General features: G+C 57.5%; 1 protein-coding gene across 1 annotated transcript in view; it reads right to left on the bottom strand.

Annotated features, from left to right (window-relative positions):
- LRP1 (LDL receptor related protein 1) overlaps window positions 1-20,378 on the bottom strand; it is a 79,211-nt gene that overhangs the window by 54,871 nt on the left and 3,962 nt on the right. The window contains 5 exon segments of the mRNA XM_053967712.1: window positions 986-1,249; window positions 1,395-1,523; window positions 2,724-2,843; window positions 4,339-4,476; window positions 9,109-9,231. Of these exon segments, the coding sequence (XP_053823687.1) occupies window positions 986-1,249; window positions 1,395-1,523; window positions 2,724-2,843; window positions 4,339-4,405 (580 nt within the window). The 5' untranslated portion in view covers window positions 4,406-4,476; window positions 9,109-9,231.

Raw genomic sequence — 20,378 nt, 5'->3', positions numbered from 1 at the left:
ACCCCCGGGACCCCCAGCACCCCCAGGACCCCCAGGACCCCCAGCACCCCCGGGACCCCCAGGACCCCAGCTCACACCCCACTGCCCTCAGCAGAGAATCACTCTCAGCTCCAAGATCCCCCCAGGACCTTCACTCCTTTGCACAGATCTGTTCATCCCAATTTGCTGGATGAGCCATTGCTCACCCAACAGCACAGTGGGGTGGGGTAAGGGGATCCCTCTTGCTTCAGGCCCCCCTGGAAGCCTCCCCAGTTTCAGGAGGCAACAAACACCCCCAGGGGGACGATACCAGGGAAGCAAAAACCTGACGGAGACCCACTGCAAGCCCCAGATCCCCCAGTTCCACCCCAGCTGACTTGGGCAAAGGATAAAAGCAGTGCCAGGAATGGTGTCCCACATCCCAGCTCTCCTGCTGTGGCACCCACCCGCTTTCCCTATGGGGGGACCCCACCAGCCCCACTGCTCTGTGCAGGCAGGGAAGGTGCTGGAAGCCCACAGGGACTCCTCAGAGAGCACCGAAATCCCAACCAGTAACTCTCCCTCCCGTCCTGACTGCAGAGCTGGGACCAGCAAGCCCAAACAGGAGCTGTAACCACACTCATTCTGGCCACGGAGCCACCAGCAGAAGGAAACTGCCACCAGCCACTCACACCGTGACTCAGTGGCACCCACAGAGGCACCTTTGGGTTGGGAGTTTGTTCTTGGTCACTTTTTGGGGTGGGACTCGGTCACTTGTTTGGGGTGGGACCAAAGGAAGCAAGAACTGCCGTCCCAAAACCTGCTGCACAGGTAGCAGCTCCACTCCTCCCTGTATCGCTTCTCCTCATATCTGCACACCAAGGAACTACTGAACTGGACAGAAATAATAATAAAAGGGAAGGGAATGACCTGTGGGAAGCTGCCTCCTTCCCAGTTTCACCCAGCATGGCCTGGGAACTGGGGATGGGGGAGCAGGACGGGGGTCCCCAGGGGAGTGGGCACTCACGGTGCAGGCTCAGGGAGATGTTGATGGACCGTTCTTCCACAAAGCCCTTCAGGTTGGGGATCTTGGCACACTTGAGGATGGTCTGGGAGGCGCTGTCGCCCACGTGGACCCAGCACACCGTGTCCTCCACGTAGTTGAAGTCCATGGCCGTGGTCTGCTTGGCGCTGGTGGGGGTGATGTTGGGCACGGGGGCTCCGCTCAGGTACGTGGCCAGGATGTTCTGGGAGTTGGCGATGAGCAGCACAGGAGGGCGATCCACGGGCTCTGGGGGCAAGGAGGGGACAACAGGGTCAGGGCACACCTCAACCCCGTGGCTGTAACCCCAGGGAAGAGCCCGACGTGGAGAACTCAGGGCCGTGGTCTGCAGAGCTGCCCCGAAGCACCACGCTCGCCCTGCCGAGGCTCTCACCGTTCTTGGCTTTGCAGGATCTGTTGTCTGGCTGCAGGAGATACCCCTCGACACAGCTGCACGTGTAGGAGCCCTCTGTGTTGGTGCACGTCTGGCTGCAGGTCCCGTACACGGTGCATTCATCGAAGTCTGGGAAAGACAGGAAAAAAAACCCCAAGGTTTGGACCAGAAAAAAGCCCTTCTTCGATGTTTGAAGAGGAAATGAAGCTCCCTAGTTTCTCCAAGGTGGAGCTGGAGAGAAGGGGATGACCTCTGAACCAAAGGGACCCTCACATCAGCCTGCCAAGGAATCCAAGGGACCCCCACATCAGCCTCCAGAGGAATTGGAGGGACCCTCACATCAGCCTCCAGAGGAATTGGAGGGACCCTCATATCAGCCTCCCAAGGAATCAAAGGGACCCTCACTTCCAAGGCCACCCCATGACCAGGCAGGCAGCTCCTGGTCCCCTGCTCCAGCATCAGCTGCAGCAGGACAGTCCCTGCCTGGCCACTGAGCCTCCCCCCAGCTCTGCACCTCCATTCCCACTCCAAATCCCTCTAATCTCCAGCTCCCAAACCCCTGGCTTGGCTGCTCTTTCTTCTGGCAGATGAAAGTGATGAATCCCCCAGAGCTCTGCACCAGAGCTGGGAATGGTCCCTTGCACCACATGAAAGGGATGCCAGCACAATCTCTCACTTCCAGATTTGTTTCCATCACACTGATGCCATCAATCCTTGCTGTGACCCTCTCCTATTTTCCCCATCCTCTCTGAGGCAGGGATGCCAGGAACAAGCACCAGCCCCTGACTCCGTGCACGAAGACAAAGCCTTTTACTGATTCCCAGTATTCCTCACTCAGGCTTTTGGGAGCCACATCCACAGCGGAGGGAGTCCCATTCCATGGATCCCATCCCATAAATCCCATTCCATCTAATCCCATCCCATCCCATCCCATGGATCCCACCCCATCCCATCCCATCCCATCCCATCCCATCCCATCCCATCCCATCCCATCCCATCCCACAGATCCCATCCCATGGATCCCACGGATCCCATAAATTCCATCCCATGGATCCCATCCCATGGATCCCATCCCATCAATCCCATAAATCCCATCCCATGGATCCCATCCCATCAATCCCATCCCATAAATCCCATCCCATGGATACCATCCCATAAATCCCATCCCATCAATCCCATCCCATCCCACCCCACCTGCCCCGCATTGAGTCAAGCTCTGCCCAGCCCCTTTCCCACGTGGCCAAGCCCCGGCGCTGCTGCCATTGGCCACATCCCCGGGGAGCCACGGTCACCAGCACGGAGTGGGGGCTGTGCCCACCCCAGACCCACCTCTGCAGCTCCTGCGGTCCTCGGCCAGCTGGAAGGAGTGGTTGCAGTAGCAGACGGGGCCGGACAGCGTCGGTGCGCAGTGGTGCTGGCAGCCCAGCGCCGAGCAGTTGGCCAGTTGTTCTGTGGGGACAGGGAAGATGGAAGAGAGAGGATGTCACCCAGGGAAGAACAGGATGGACACCAAGGACCAAGGGTTGGGTGAGCAGGATCACCAGACACCCCACCAGGATTTGCTGGGAAATTGCACACTTCTCCCACCTCCCCAGAGAGGAGAGAAGGACTGAGCCCCTCAGCAGAGGGAGGGAAGACAGGGGGGATACAGAGCTATCCAGGGAGGGGGGTCTGAGGACCCCCTGCCATCCCCAGTGCTGCTGATTCTGTGCCAATTCCAGAGGCAGCTGAGACCTGGCACCCCTTGTGCAGGGGAGTGGCATGGGATGCAGTTCCAGGACATCCTGAGGGATGTGGATGCACCAGAGAGCCCAGAGCTCCCCTCCTGTCCAGCCCTGGAGTGCTCAGAGGGGACAATGTGGGGGTTCAGCACGGGGGATCCACTGGCATTACCACCCCCAGGATGTCTGCAAGGGCAGCAGAGAGTCCCCAGCTCCCTGGGGGAGCAGGATGGGGGAGCATTGGTCCAGCAGGCAGAACAGGAACAGGGGTTGGGGTGACAATTTGGGGTCATGGCTCAGGGTGACAGCTCAAGGTGATCACTTGGGGTGACAGCTCGAGGTGACAGATCAGAGCGACAGCTCACCTGCCCAAGCCTGGGGCAGTGGCAGGCTGGGACTCGCAAGCAGCTGCGAGGAAATGGAGGAAATGCCTCCCTGGGGTGGCACCTGCCGTGGGCAGGGGGGACTCGGCATCCGGCTCGAGCACCACCAAGGGCTGGAGGCCCCAGCGTGCCCAAACCTGTGAGCCCAAAGCCCTGAGCAGCTGCCCCAACACGGCTCACGTGGCTCACGTGCTGCCCAGCCGTGAAAAATCAGATCCCACTTAAGTAACGAGAGCTCTTGCTGAAATATTAATTCTCAGCTCAGCCACAGCTGCAGGAGTTGCCCCGGGCTGCTCCCATGGGATCCAGGCAGTGGAGAGGAGCTGGGTGCCAGCAGGGAGCCCTTTGGGGTCAGGGGTCTTGGTGGAGCAGGACAGGAGCCCCCCAGCCCAGGCAGGGAAGGGTTGGGGAGCAGAGAGGCTCCGGAACGCAGGGTCAGCCCAGGACACACGTTTCTGAGCGATTAATCTGCGCAGCAGCACGCTGGTTTAGGGAGTTTTCCAGCAGGATTAGCCACGGGGACAGGCCAGGAGTAGGGACAAGCTCCTGGAAATTAGGAAAAAAACCACAGCGGTATCTCTTATCTGGACCAGAACCCCAGGCCTGGAGCTTTTAAGCCCAGGAGACAATGCAGCTATTTCATGGCTGCAGGCTCAGGAATGATGGGCATTTCACTTCCAAGCGGATCTGGATAATCTCTGGATCTGTGCTGAGCTGAGCTGAGCGTGGTGAGGCTCACACTCAGCAGGAGAAACCAGGGACCTCATCACTCCTACCCCACTGGGGGGTACCCCATGGGGCAGCCCCCCTCTCCTGGGACCGTGTGCCCCCCAAACCTACCCCGGCAGTGCGGCCCCTCGTCGGAGCCGTCGAAGCAGTCGTGGAGCCCATTGCAGAGTTTGCTCATGTGGATGCAGAGCTCGGTGCCCAGGCAGTTGTGCTCGTTGGGTTGGCAGCGGGACACTTTGCTCTGGGGACCTGCAGGGCACCAAAGGGCACAAGGGTCAGCACAGAGACCGTGACTCTCTGGGTGCCAACACCCTCCTTGTCCCGAGGCCGTGGCACAGGCGGGTTCATGGGGGGCCCCTCTGAGCCAAGCACAAGGAGACTTAATCTCCATTATTAACTGGAAAAATTACAAAGAAAGCCAGGCTTTATTTTTAAGCTCCTCTGAAAAGAAGCAAGGCATGGAGACAAACAACAAACACGCCATAAATCCACTAATGGCCTGAAACCCCCACGAAAAGCTCCTGCAACGTCCAGCACGGCTTCACCCCAGTCTGGAGGTGGCTGCAGGGGTGACAATGAGCCCTGGCACAGCCCCTGCAAATCCTGACCCCCTCCATGGGGTCTCCTCCTCTCCCTGCCCCAAATCCACGTTTCAGGGCTGAACACGCGGCGTTTCACCAGAGCTACCAACACATCTCTGCCCAGCCAAAACACTGAAATCCCATTTTCCAGGGGCTGTTCACGCCTCACCCTCCCCTCAGCAGGGCTGGCAGAAATAGCTCCGTGGATCCCCCGGGCCCCCACGAGCAGCGAGAAGGGCACAGCACACGCCGTGTCCAGGCACGGTCCCATTTTAGCCCAGTCACCTTCACCAGAGGCTCCAACAGCAGAGTTTGCCCTAAATAAGCTCCAGCTCTCCTTGGAGAAGAGTGTGACATCACACACAGAGATCTGTGTGCTGGTACATCCTCATCCCACACCTCTGAGGGACACTGGGTGTGATCCCACCATGGCCCTGGGCTAAAGGAGGGGATTAAAGCCCTTGGAAGCACACAGGGCTGTGGGAAGGGGACCACAAAGCCCAGAGCTTGTGACACCTTCCCCCCCACACTGAGCAGGATCCTCAATCCACCCCAGCCAAAACTTCCCTCTGTCCATCCTGGGCACTGACCCCCATTCCAGCTCAAAGGGTGGCAGAAAATGGGAATTTAACAGGCTCCAGATGCTCCCCTGAGTCTCAAACACCTCCCAGTATGATCCCAGTGAGCAGACTGGCCTGGCACTGGGGTGATGGGATCCTCCAGGATGCTCAGGACACCCAGGCTCTGTCACAGCCAGCAGAGATCTGAGCTTCCCAGTGCCAGGGCACCCAGCAGATGATTCCTGGGAGAATTTCTTACCGGGTGTCACTGCACAGATTTATTTTTTGCAGGGGGTGGGCCCCCTGTAATTGCCAATTATGGGTTAATTAAGTAACGTCGATATATGGACCAGAAGAATGGAAGGGCTGGAGTGAAGCGCCCAATTCATCAGTCAGAACTGCTCTGCCGTGTCCATTATTCCCTGCAAAGAGCCTGGATCAAACCACTTATCCCAAACAGGGCAGGATTAATCCACAAGCCACTTTGTTTGCTTTTGACCGTGTTGGCGCTAATAAATGAGCCAATTTATTACATGTGACAAGCTTGTGGTACACCCCAAGGAGCCAAATTAGATAGGAATGTTTAACCTCGAGAAACCACTCAGAAAAAAAAAAAAAAAAAAAAAAAAAAAAAAAGGAAGGATAGAAGAAAAGCAATTCTTCCTCCTGCAGTTGATTTGGCAACAGCCCAGGGAGACGCAAAGGGGGAAACACAATGAGGGAAGAGGGAGGAGCAGGGGTGGGATGGTCCCACTTGTCCCACCAGGATGGACACGGATGGCAGCACTGAGGGACCTGGTGCTGCCTCTGGGTCACTTCAGAGCTCATCAGGACCCTGCCAACAGCAGATCCAGCACAGCAAGATGAGGGATCCAAGGCGTCCTGAACCCTGGGATCAGTGGATGGACCAAGCAGGCACAGCTGAGCCACAGCAAATTCCTTCCTCGGAGCCCTTCATCTTTGATCTCCAACAGGATGGAGGCTCTTGTCCAAGTGTTTTCCTCTCAGGAAAACTCCCTGGAGCAAAAAACTGACGGTGCAAGAACCGTGCGCGAGCCACCCGCACCAAGTAAGCAGCACTGGGGACAGGAAGGGACCTGAACAAAGCCAGGGAATACTTCAGAGGATTCCCCAGGGAGGAAAACCTGGCACGTGCCTGACAGCATTTCAAGAGGCTCCGGCAGGAGAACATCAGTGCCACGCAAACACCGCGGCACCGACGGGCTCCGGAGCGTCGGCAGGAGCGGCGCTCGCAGCCCGGCTCAAACACGGATTAAATGAGAGTAATAAAAGTGCTTCTCTCCCTGCCAGAGAGATAAGGGGGATGAGAGGCTGCTGGAAGCCCCGGTGCCGGAGTGGCGTGAGAAAAGCCGGCCTGGCAGCCCCGGAGATACCGGGGGCCCACGCTGACAGGTCGGGCTCCACGGGAACAAGCCTGGGCAGGAGCAGGCGGGAGGCTCCACTCATCCCCTGGCCCATGGTAACGGCACAGATGTGCCCTGGCACCCCAATCTCCATGTCCTGGGGGGCACAGCATCCCCCTGACTCCCTTCCAGTGTCTAGGGGTACAAAGTGGGAATTGGGGGAGGTGGGCAGAGCCACTCAGGAAGGTCCAGCCCCTCCAGGTCCCCAGAGATCAGCTGGGGAGGGAACTGCTCCTGAAGAACGGAGAGATGCCAAAGTCTGGGGTCTGTGGTGGTGATGGAAACACACGGATTCAGTCCCACACATGGTGGTGAGGAGAGAGGAGATGCCAGGCTTTGGTCTGTGTCTCACAGAGGCTCCCACTTCCCTGTCCTGGAAGTGCCAAGGGTGTTCCGAGGGGCACAGGAGCAGAGGGGGTCCCGTGTGCTCCAGGGATGAGCCCTGAGGGGGCTTGGACCAAACCCAAGAGTCTTCCAACATCCACGACCTCCACAAAGAGGGACACGAAGTGCATCCACAGCACCAGAGGCTGCTCCTGGCACCAGGCCCCTCAGCAGCCCCAGGGAAGAGAGAGGAAGAAGGTGGAGAGAGAAGAGCATCCCAGGGGTCCGTGCTGCGGTCACCTGTCCCCGTGGATCGAGCACAGATGCCCGCAGCAAGCGGAACATGCCAATCAGGACGGATCTCTTCCAGCCTCCGAGTCCTCCTGCTGTAATTTTCCAGGGCTGCTGATTGACTGGAGCCAGGCAGCCCATCCCAGCCCCCCATCCCTCCCACGGAGGGGCCGTTGCATCATTTTGCCTTAAGGAATAAACAAACCCGGAGCCGAACCAGGAACGGCTCTGGAGGAGACGGTTCTGCCAAGCGCAGCGTGAAGTGGGAATCTGGGTGGGAGAGCTGGGATGGGGGACAAGGAGATTCTGCTGGGCCCCGTGGTGGCTGTCCTGTGTCCATGTGGGACATGGGGACAGGTGGTTCCTTGCTCCAGCCTGGCCAGAGCAGAGCTCCCGGCACAGCTGCCATCCCCGGTGTCACCACAGCTCTGACCCCTCGGCTGGGACATCCCCCATTCCCACCCCCACACCTCACCTAACCCATCCCAGTCCTCTGTTTCCTCCCAGAGAGACTCCACCACCCCATGTGAGGGAGCTCCTCCAGAGCTGTGCCCACCGGTGTCCCAGTGGCTCCAACAGCTCAGACCAGTGAACCCAATCCAGCATCCTAATCCCAAAACCCATCTGGGACAGCGATGTCCCCTTGCCAGCTGCTCCCTGGGACTCCCAGAGATCTCCTTCCCTCACTCCCCGTGCCCAGGAATGCCGAGGTGCTGAGGATGGGGTGACACTGCTGCTGGCTCTTCCTTCCTCGTGCACATCCATTTGGATGGAAACAAACACAAATGAGCAATTCCCCGTTCCCAGGAGGCTGGTTTGGAACCGTGGATGGACAGACGGACGGACGGACGGATGGATGGGTGGATGATGGATGGATGGATGATGGATCGATGGATGATGGACGGATGGATGGATGGATGGATGGATGATGGATGGATGGATGGATGGATGATGGATGGATGGATGGATGGATGGATGGATGATGGATGGATGATGGATGGATGGATGGATGGATGATGGATGGATGGATGGATGGATGGATGGATGATGGATGGATGATGGATGGATGATGGATGGATGATGGATGGATGATGGATGATGGATGGATGATGGATGGATGGATGATGGATGGATGATGGATGGATGGATGGATGGATGATGGATGGATGGATGATGGATGGATGATGGATGGATGGATGGATGGATGATGGATGGATGGATGGATGGATGGATGGATGGATGGATGATGGATGGATGATGGATGGATGGATGATGGATGGATGATGGATGGATGGATGGATGGATGATGGATGGATGGATGATGGATGGATGATGGATGGATGGATGGATGGATGATGGATGGATGGATGGATGGATGGATGATGGATGGATGATGGATGGATGGATGGATGGATGATGGATGGATGATGGATGGATGGATGGATGGATGGATGGATGGATGGATGGATGGATGGATGGATGATGGATGGATGATGGATGATGGATGGATGGATGATGGATGGATGGATGGATGATGGATGGATGGACGGATGGATGGACGGAATGGACACCCCCCACCCCGAGGGGCTGCAACGGGAGCTGAGGTAGAACGTTGTGAACGGCTGCTTGGGGCCCTGGAGCGCTTGTGGAGCGGTGGAGCAAACCCAGAGGAAGAGGATTAGGAAGGAAAGGCATACATACATATCTCGGGAGATTCATCCGAGCCATCCGGACAATCCTTCTCCCCGTCACAGCGCCAGCCCTTAGATATGCACGTAATCTGATCTTTGCATGCAAACTGTTTGGGGCTACAAGTCTTCGGTGCTGGATGAGAAAAGAAATAACGATAATAAACAACATCAGTTTCTTCCCAAGGACAAGTTGTTTCAAAAGAAAAATCAAATTTCAATTAAAGGCCAAGATTGGTTTGGGGTTTTTGGTTGTTTTTTCTGGGGGGGGGAATGATTTCTTTCCTATGTCTTGGCAGAAGTTTGAGCCCGGCACCGGATCCATCAAGCTTGCCCCTAAGGAAAGGAGGAAATTTAAGCTGGAGCATTAATTACACCGGGAGAAAACAGGAGTGGAGCACTGTGATGCACTCACGGATTTTAAAGATCATTTAACTTGGATGAATTAGCTCCTGGGAGCCAGAGGCGCTTCTTTTTCTGTGCTAGGCAAGAGAAAAACAGGGAAAAAACAAGAAAACCCAAATGAGAACAAATTAAAAAGTAATGCTTTTTTAAATCATGAGGACAACAGCGGGATGGGGATCCATCTATCCCATGTCCTGGACCCCAGGGAAGGCTGACCCCACATCCCTCACCTCATGGGGAGGGAAAATGGACAGAGGGAAAAGCAGCAGGAAAAGCCAAAATCCAGAGTCTGGGGAGGGAGAAAGGCTGGGAAGAGCCTCCCAAAAGGAGAGGCTGCAGTGGGGGGCACTGAAATGGGGGGCACTGCACCCCCCAAGCATGGGCTGCAATGGGGATCACCGAAAAAGGGGTCACTAGAATGGGGGGGTCATGGCAATGCGAGGTCACTTGGGGTCCCCTCAAAACACAGGCTGCAGCTGGGGGGTCACTGCAATGAGGGGTCACTGCAGCCCCCCCCCCCCCCAGAGATGAAACTGCAATGGGGGCATCATTGCAATGGGGGGGTCACTTCACTCCCCCAATCCCAGCCTGCAATGGAGGGGTCACTGCAATGGGGGTAACTGAAATGAAGAGTCACTGAAAATGGGGGTCAGTGCTCCCCCCAGAGCTGAGACTGAAATGGGGTGGGGTCACTACAATGGGGGGGGGGTGGTTACTGCACCCCCCAAGGGGAAGTTGCAATGAGAGGTCACTGCAATGAGGGGGGGACAGCCATGGGGGGGTCATTGCCATGGGGGGGGTCATTGCCATGGGGGGGTCATTGTCATGAGGGGGTCACTGCCATGGGGGTCACTGCCATTGGTGGGGGGGGTCACAGCCATGGGGAGGGGTGTCACAGCCATGGGGGGGAATCACAGCCAGTTATGGTGGGGGGGGGTCACTGTCCAGCCCCAGCCCTGGGGTTGTTGGAGCTCTTGCAAACCCAACACAACTGTGAGTCCTTGTTCAAGCGAAGGCAGCCACACACGCAATTCCCAAAACATTCATCTCGTGGCATCCCTGCTCTCCTGCCAAATTCCCTGTTCCCAGGATCCACTTCACTTCCTGCTCAGGCTGGGAAAGGGAGGGGGGGTCTCTGTGCCTGCATCTTCCTCCTGCCACGGGGCTGCTCCACAGCACGGGAGGCTGCGAGGGGAGACGATGGGGATGATGCTGTCCCTAATCCCAATCCCATCCCCGAAGGATGGGAGGAAACTTCCCACCCTGTCACAAGCCTGACTGCTCCTCGGAGCTGCACAGGGCTTTGCCTGACGCTGTTTGCTCTGATGGCAGCACGGCTCCTCCTGCCAGCCTGCTTCCCTGCTTCCCTGCCTCCCTTCCTCCCCTGCTCACCGGCGGCGTGGGAGCTGCTGCTCGGCACAGCCAAGATGGAGCCTGGACGGATCAAAATGGATGGAGCATCCCTGTCCTTCCCCTCCACCTTCCCTAGGCCAGAGGCACAGCCCCAGCCTGTCCCCTTTCCCCTTCCTCCCACCGGGCTCAGGGACAGGATCCTCCTGGTCCGGCTCTGCTCCAAATCCAGCCCTTCCACCCTCTCTTCCCGCAGAGCTCATCTGACGCCTCCATCTCCCAGCCACAGGCGCATCCAAGGCAGGATTCATTAAGAAAACCACAGCAAAGAACTGACACTCTCTTGGATTTCCTGCTCCTCCTCATCCTCCCAGGTCTCCAGCAGCCACAGCGTGACCTACGGCTGTGGCAGCCGCTGCAACCCGCAGGTTTCACTTCCCGAAGGAGCAGGCAGAGCTACAGGAGGGCAAATCCCTGGGAACTCATTGCCAGCTGGCTGTTTGTGGGATGGGAAACCAGGAGCTTGTTTTGCACTGGAGACACCAATCCTGGAGCAGGGATGCTGGAAGGAGTCATCACTCAGCACCAGCATGTCCGTGCTGAGCATTCCCAGCTCCAGGACCAGAGCAGAGCAGGAATTCCTTCCAAGCACTGACACACAACCATCCTGAGGACACCTGCCCTTCCAGACAGGTGCTGATCCATGCAGGATGACCCCAGAGGGCTCCTCACCACCACAGGGCACCCAAACCCACCCAAACCCATCCCCTCCAGCATTCCCAACCACGGGGAGAGCCAGAAGCACCGCGGCTCTGGCACGGCCACCACGGCTCGGGGCAGGGAGAGGACGGAAGGCGATCGCTCCCGGGGCTCCTCGGCAACCCCGCGCATTCCCTGTCCTCGCACAGCGCGTTCCCGGCGGGTTGGGTGCCAGGTGGACAATCAGAGAAGGTGTCTCTGTTCATACATCCCGGAGCCAAATTCCCTTCCCGAGCCGGGCGCTCGCCCCAGCGGCGGCGATGGCAGCGGAGCTCCGGCTCCGGGATCGGGAATAAAGGCGCCTTCATCGGCGCACAATGGGCGGCTCAGAGCGGGGCCGGGGCAGCTGCAGGGACACGTCCCCGCCTTGGCAGCCAGAGGAGAGACCCCGGCTCAAAAGGGGACTCAAAGGGGACAAAACTGCGCTAAAAACACGGCAGAAGTTTGTCAAAATAGCCGAAAGATTATGGGGGGACGGTGGGAAAATAAAGCCACCCAAAGGAGGGTCCGAAAGCAGAAGAAATGGTTGGGGAAAAGGGCATTAAAATATGGCCCAAAAAAAAAAAAAAAAAAAAAAAAAAAAAAAAAAAAAAAAAAAAAAAAAAAAAAGGGAATGAAAAGTGGAGAAATAAAAGTGCCTCAAATAGGCACATACGAAAAAGGCCCCCAAAGAGGCACCAAAATAAAAAAAAAGAGGTCCCCAAAAAAAGGCTCTACCCCCAAAAAAGGGCCTCCCAAAAATGGGATAAAAAAAGGGCAAAAAAAAAGACCCTACAAAAAAAGGGCCCCCCAGAAGGCCGGAAAAACAGAAAGGCCAAAAAAACTAAAAGGCCCGAACCCAAAAAATGTCCAAAACCAAAGTGGTCCAAATAAAAGGTCCAAAAAAAAATCCATTGGGGTGCAAGAAAGAGGATTGCTCTCCAGGACAGGGTGTGAACAGACGTCCCAGGTGGGAAGGGCACCAAGAGCCTGGCACCAGAATTCCATGGACACGCAGAGGCTTTGTGTTGGAGCGTGGTGGGCTGGGAAAGGGGTTGGCCAGCACAAACACCAAAAACAATCTGATTTTTTTTTTTTTGCCTTAAATAAGAAATGGACAGCAAAATGGGCTGTTGGAGAGGTGGAGAAGCAGATCCTGGAGCAAAGGGCACACGACCTTCAGTCCACAGATGAGGACGACATAAAAATCTGGACAGACTGGAAGCAAAGCACAGAAATATGAAGGAGATCCTGCCCTGCTTCCTCCTCAGCCCAGCTCCTCCTCCTCTCCTCGGGAGGAGGCGTCCGGCCAGGAAACGGCGCTGGCCATAAATACGAGCTGGGACGGGCGCAATTCGCAAACCAGATGTTCTGGGGGAGAAGGGAGCACAAAAGGGAGGGAATGAACCCACTGCAGAGGGAAATATTCCCACTCCGTGCTCCTCCAGGTCTCCAACCCCACCTCGGGATGGAGCACCCCCAAAACAGGGCAGGTTTGTGTTTGGGGCAATTTTGGCCTTTCTTTGGCAGAGCCTGTTCCATCAGCCGGATGAACACCACATCTTCATCCCAGTGTTCCTCCTCTTCCTCCTTCCCTGTGGATCAAGGCTGAAATTCATGGCCACTCTTCCCAGCCAGAGCCGAGCCCACGGCCCCTGCGGGACCTTCCCAGGGCCAGCTTGGAATCTGTGACACGGAGCCTCCGAGTCACCCAAGACACAAACTCAACCACATTCAACACACAAAATCCACCAAAACCACATCAGCCACTTGAGGCTTCATTTCTCTCCCCCACATCATCCGTCCTTTGTCCCCGAGCTACAGAAAAAAAACCAGGATTTGTTCAGTTTTTTGTGTTTTCAGAACTTCCAGTGTCCTGGAGTTTCTCTGCAGCCTCAGGACAGGCGTTGGGAAGGCCAAAGCCTGGAGCTCATCCTGCTCCCTCCTCCCTGCACTGGGGCTCGAGGCTGATCCTCAAGCCCCAAATCCAGTAAATTTTCCGCCTCCCAAAAGCTGAACTAGGTAATAGAGACATTTAAAATACCAAACCCTCAGGTTTGAGGCACATTTTTTTCCAGGGGGAAAGGGAAAGGAAGGCTCAGCTGTTTGTTTTGCATTTAAGCACACCATCCCAAAACAGTTCAAATGCATTTTTGCAATTCTTCCATCCGGCCCCCTCCGAACGGGGAAGATTCAAACCAGATCCCTGCTCCAGAGCTTCCAGGACCGACAGGGCTCCCGGCCATTCCCGCGGAGGAGCCGCAGGTATGCGGCCGGGCTGGGGGGAAGGGCACGGCCCATTGCTAAGTAAATATTGACTTTAAAATACGGTTTTCCCCCCCTTTTCCCTTCAAGTCGGACTATGGAATCAAGAGGCATTCACCTTCCTCAAACAAACAAACAAAAAAAAAAAGATGATTTGGAGAAGGCAAGCCTGGCTCTGCTGTGCCAGAGGTGCTGGAATGGAAGTGCTGTGCCATTCCTGGGACAGGCTCTGCCTGGATGTGGACCCCGGACAGGGTTCCCTCCGATTCTCCCCCTTTTTGGAACCCCCAAGGAGACAACAACAAATCCAAGCAAAACCAAACCCCACCATTGCCTCAGCCCCAGCATTCTGGTGCATCTCTGGTTTTCCATCCCTGGTTTCCACCCATGTTCCCAGCCCTGACCAAGGGATGATGCTGGTGGGAAGCAGCTGGAAGATCCCACCTGCCCCCAGACCCATCCTGGGGTACAGGCAGGGCTGTCACATGCCAGAGGGACAGGCAGGATGGGCTCAGCACCCTCTGCTCATTCATCCCAGATCCCACCAGCACATCCCTGGCCCTTTCCCACTGGTCCTGCTCCACACATTCTCCCATTGTTGCCCCACCTGGACACTCCCCATGGCAAGGGACACCCATCCCTGCCCATGGGACGTGGATTGGGAGCCACTGGATCCCCACACTGGCTACCCCAGGGAGATGCCATCCCAATGTCCCCCTTTGGGGTCAAGCCCAGCTCCCAAGAGGTGACAACTCCAGGGTCCCCAGCACCCCCAGCACCCCCAGCACGGGCACTGGGATGGGATTCCCAGCAGCCAGGACCTGCCAACGCTGCCTCCAAACCCAGACAAAGGAGCAGAGCGAGGATGGGGTGGGGGGGGGGACAGGGGGGAGGAGGAAGGACGGGCGAGCGCATCCCAAGGGAGGCAGGAGATGGAGGCAGGAGCTGGGAGCTGCCCACAGCATCCCCGGGGAGGGGGAAGGGGGATAAAATCACATTGCGGCTCCCAGGGCTGCGTCCATCCCGCAGCTCCGCGTCACCTGACTTCAAACGCATCCGGGGGGAGACGATTTCCATGCGAACACGCATCAGGAAATCTGCGAGGAATGCGCTCCCCCCCGCCCAGCCCCTTCCCCTCCCGCTCCCCAGGCTCCAGCAGCTCCGCCGCCTTCAGATGAAATCCATTAAAAAGAAAAAAAAAAAAAAATGGGGGAATAAAGGAAAGATTTGCATTTTAAACCAAATTCAGGAGCCGGGAGAGCCGTGCCGGAGCGCGATCCCCCCGCGTCCCCTCCCGCCTCCAGCCCCGCGGAGAGTCCGCAGCAGAACGAGCTGAAAAATGGCAGGAGATGGAGCCAGATGAAAGGAAAGCTCCGGCATTGCCAGAACTGGGGATAATAATAATAAAAGAAAGAAAAAAAAAAAAAAAAAAAAAAAAAAAAAGAGCTGGATCATCCAGACTGTGGTGGGGAGGGGCAGCTCCAGCCCCACAGCCAAGCGGGATTCAAGGGAGAATCCCACTTTTTTGGTATTATTCTTTTTGCAGCTTATCTGCAATTTAAATGGGGAAAAAAAAAAAAAAAAGGTGTGGGGGGGGAGGAAAAAAGGGGAAGAAAAAAGCATTTGCAGCCAAGAGAAAGGGGCTTAAGTCCTCTGGGTGCAGTTGGATGGGCTGCAGCCAGCCCTGGCCTGTGGCAATCCCTGCCAGGGTGCCCCGTGTCCCCTTTTTCCTTCCTCAGAGGAGGGATGGGGAGGGGGCAGCGGGCCTGCAGAGCCCCCCCACCTCCCCTACCTGCCCAGCCTTTATTCCCTGTATTTATCCCGGCAATAGGAGTGGGATGTTTATACCCTGGGCAGTTGGGAACCCAAACAGGATCCGCCGTGGTTATTTATGGCCTGTGGCTGGAGCTGATAACGCTCCCTCCAGAGCCCTGCCTGCGCTGGGAATAAAGCAATTCCACAGGATAGATTAATAGGCATTTCATCCCGGCAGCTGGATGGGAGGGAGGGAGGGAGGGAGGGAGGGGAGGCTGCCAGGGGCTTGGTGGGGCAGGAGGGTTTGTGCTTCCTCCCGCCGGGCCGGGCATCAGCTCGCCAAGGCTTTCAAAGGGCTGGAGCCCGGCCAGAACCATTGGCCTTAATTCATTAGTCAACTCAATTTCGCTGCCTCCGCAAATAAGGACTTTGTCTGGGATGGGGAAACGGAGCAGAGCAGCTATTGTGCCCTGGGAGCGGGCAGAAAGGGCCCTTTGAGAGGACACTCTGCTGGAATAAAAGTCACTTTTATCCCAGAATAATTAGCATGCTCTGAGTACACTAATTATTCCGGCATAAAGGGACTTTTATTCCTGAGCAGCGCGGCCGCGCGGGGAGTTGCTCTGGATTCGGCTCCACCTGCCCGTGTGAACGCAGCCAGGGATGATCCAGCTGGGATTTGGGATCCTCGGGGTGGCCACACCTGTGGGTCCTTGCTGGAGGGCACACGGGAGTCCCACCCCAGCCGGGGCAGGGTCACCCCCCAGGAGATGCTGGATGCTCCGAGAGGCTGGAGAACAGCAAGAGGGGCATGAGGACATGGAGACCCAGACCTGTTCCAAGCCTCCAGGTCACCTCCTGAGGTCCCCTGAGGGACCTGGGTTCCCTGGGGCACCTCAGAGCATCTCCCAGCCCTGGGGAGCACAAGGTCACGGAGCCACCATGGCACGGCACAATCTGCTGCAACTTCAAGGTCTCTCCAGGGATAACAACCCCAGACAACACCGTGGCCCTGCCCTGCTCCTGCCACAGCTTTTGGCTGTCACCAATTCCCATCCCAGTCCCCAAAACCAAGCCAAACCAGCCCGTGGGGACACGGCTCCTGTCACCCATCATCCCCCCCCCAGCACAGCAACTGCTGGTGAGGGCAAAGGTTTGGGAATTCCTTGACAGCACATCCTGAAAAAGCGAGTCCTGCACGGCTTCCAGGTGGCAGCTGCTCCACTGGAAAAACATCCCTGGCACGGTGAAATGTCCCATCTGTCTGTAACTGGTACAAATGGTGAAAGAGGAATTGGCACAGCCATCCCTGAGCTGATGCTGCGTCCCAGATGCCTCCTGACCCCTTGGCATCTCCACCGGATGCTCCCAGGGGGTTCCTGCAGCTCAGGGATCCTTCTTTCACTGGTTTTAACCTCTGTAAGCTGCAGGAAAAGAAAATTTAGGATTTTATGCAGCTGAAAGGGCGTAGGGCTGGGCATCAGAGCAGCTGGGGAGGAGAGCACGGCACTGGTGAGTAACCCGGGCTCCAAATCCGCTCCTCCCGGGGGAAAACGCGCTCCAGGCCGGCAGAGGAGAGGCTGAGCAAACCCATCTGGAAGGGCCGGGGGCTGCGGCAGGAAGCGGGGCCTTGGCGTGGGCACCGACCCAAGGATGCGGGGCCGGGCCGGGGCGGAGACGCCGGCACCGCCCCGCTCCACGCGGCGCTCGCCCCGGTGCCCCGCAGCATCCGCCCGGGCGCTGGGAAGGCGGCTGGAGCGGGAAGTATTAAACCCAAGTGCTTCCTTTTCCAAACAATAAAAAAGCACCACGACACCCGCCGGGAGGAAACCCTTCACAGCCTTTCCCTGCGCTGGGGGCCGGGGGGGTGCAGCTCCCGGTGCCTGGAGAGGACGGGACCACCGTAAGCACCGTGGTTTGGGGTGTCTGTGCCCCCCCCCCCCCGAGTGTCATAAATCATCCGGAGCCGCTCTCCCGGCACGGACAGAGCCAGGGACAGCCAAGGGGTGGTGACACCGGCAGCAGGGGACAGGCGAGACGCGTGGCCCCAGTGGAGGCTGGAGTGGGTGGGCACACAGTGGCAGCCCACCAGCAGCACGTCAGAGGGCAGGGTGGCCAGAGGGGCAACCTGGGCAAACAGGGTTTGTGTCCCTGTGCCATCCTTTAGGCCACGACATTCCAGTTCTGAGAAAATCACCGGGTGCCAGCATCGAGGGCGCAGGGAAGCAGAGGGAGGGGACGCCGGGAGGGACTCGGTCCTGAGGAGCCCAGGGGGTGCAGACACTCCTGCACGAGCTGTGGCCACGCTGCTGGCCAGCTGTGACTGTTGGTGGCCTGAACGAGCCATGTGTGACCCAGGAGCACGAGCCCGTGCCCACGAACAAAGAGCTGCAGGTAAACGGGTGACATTGATGCCATTCAAAGCTCTCAGCACATTTCAATTTTTGCCTGGCAGCCCCCAGCAAACAAACCCGGCCAACCCCATGGAGGCTGGGGCATGGGGGCAGCAGCAGGATGGCTCCCAAAGCCTTCCCCAGCTGGAATCCTCCTCAACTGTCACCAAGAGATGGATGGCAGAGCCCTGAGTCCAAGAGCAGCGACTCCTCTCCACCTCCTGACACTGCAGCCCCTCAATTCAGCGGCAACCCCCACACTCATCCCCCTCCTGCCCAGCTCTGGCACACCCAGGATGTGACCCCCAACACCTGCCCATCCTCAGGGTGAGACCCCCACCAATACCTTCCTGTCCCCAGGATGTGACCCCCAACACCTGCCCATCCTCAGGGTGAGACCCCCACCAATACCTTCCTGTCCCCAGGATGTGACCCCCAACACCTGCCCATCCTCACCGTGGTCTCATTTGGAGAAACAGCATCTGCCAAAAGGCTTAATTAGTCCACTCAATTAAAGATGCAACTTCCAACTCAATTAGACTCCCTCCCAGACATCCACAATTCCCGCTGCTGCCCCAGTCCACGCGTTTTGGACATCACAGAGCTGCTCTCACCTTCCTGACACTCCCTGGAGCTCGGGATGCTCTTCCCATCCCTTCTCTCGGTGTCACTGCAAGCACAGTCCCACCAGAGAAGCCCAGAGCTGCCAGCAAGGTCATTATCCAACAATTGTGCTGCCAACCCCACAAGCGGTGCTGGGACAGTCTGGGATCCTGCACAGCATCTGCATGACTGCAGCTCCAGCCCGCTCCGTTCCCTGGCTCAGGAAGGACACTGGAGTCTATATTTAGCCCTAGAAATGGCCGGACCACGTTAGGGAACGCAACCTCTCACGATGGAATAACACCCAGAACAGCCCTCACGGCCCACCCTGTGCTTTTCCTTCAAAAATAAGAGTCGCACAGCAAAGAAAACAACGAGTTTGAGCTGAATTAGAAAATGCTGAAAATATTTGGTGTGGCCGCAGCGGGCAGGTCGGGCTGCCCGGGAGCAGTGCGTGGAAAGGGCTGGAAAGTTAAGTCAGCAGCAAAACCTAGGCTGTAAATAGCTCGAGGTGGCCTTGGATTGCAAAATCCCAAGGAGAGGGGAAAAGCATCCCCTGGAAAACAAGCTGCAGCCGGGGCAGATGCTCCGTTTGGGAGAGCCTGAGGATGGCAGTGATGGAGGCAAAACGTCCCCGGGCACTCGGCGAGGCCGCAGCACCATCGGCCACCAAGCCCAAGTCCCTGGAGAGGGATGTCCATGGGAGCACAGCTGGACACGCTCTCTGGGAGGTGATGGAGATAAAGTTCATCCCAAGCACAAGGAGAGTCCTGTCTGCCTGGCAAAGGCAGGACTGTGGGAAGGAACCAGGCTGATGCATCCGCTGCTCTCAGTCCAAGCCAGCCGCCACTCCTGGGGTCAGCACCCACTCCAAGGAGCCCCTTCCCAGCCCTGGGACCGCTGGATTCATCCCAGGCACTTTCAGGGGAGCCCCATGGCTGGTTGGGGTGAGCTGGGAGAGGACTCTGGGCAGGCAGCTCTCGCAGAGACTCAGAGTTCAGACCCCGTCAGGGCTGGGAGGTCTGGGGGGCACAAGAAAGGATTTATCTGCACCAGGAAAGTGCTTGGAGTGGATCTGGGAACTGAAATCATCTCTATGCCTGGAAGAGGAACCTCCTGCCCCATGACAAAGCTGCGGGCTCATCGTTGTGCTGACTCGGCAGCATGTGGCACATCCTGTGTGTCCTCCCCTCTCTCCGGGCACTCCAGGGCTCCCGAGGGCCCGGCCCTGGCTGTGATTTCGGGAAGCACCTCCCATACAACCCCTTGCTGGTCAAAGGACACTTGCAGAACCACGTGCTCCCTGCACCGTTCTGGAGAGGCTCCATCCAAAAGACCATCCAAGGGCTTGGGACAGCTCCCCAAAGGCACAGCCAAACCCCTGGAGTGCTGGTGGGGGGGGTCACAGACATGGGCACAGCTCCTGCTGCCTCCCAGGGCAGCCAAACCCCGCTGTGGACACCATCCCCAGGGGCAGGCAGGGACCCCAGGAGCTGTCCCGTTCCTTGTGGAGCATCCCAGTGCTCATGAGATGGTAGCAAATCCTCGGCAGCAGGATCGGTGGGAGCAGATCCCTCCTCACCAGGGCTGCTGCACCAGGATGAGCCTCATGGGACACACCGGGCAGCCACGGGGCAGGAGAGTGCTGGCACAGACCCCAGTGCCCAGCATCCTCACCCTGCCACCACCATCACCTCTACAGATGCTACCAGCGCTCCCAGTTTCTGCCCAAAGGGCTCCTGGCCCTCACCCTGCCCACCCTCCATCCCCCTCC

The sequence above is a fragment of the Vidua chalybeata genome, chromosome 30 (assembly GCF_026979565.1).
Source record: "Vidua chalybeata isolate OUT-0048 chromosome 30, bVidCha1 merged haplotype, whole genome shotgun sequence".
NCBI classification, from domain to species: Eukaryota; Metazoa; Chordata; class Aves; order Passeriformes; family Viduidae; genus Vidua; species Vidua chalybeata.
Note: the sequence above shows the minus strand (reverse complement) of the source record. Positions and strands in the feature narration are given on the sequence as shown.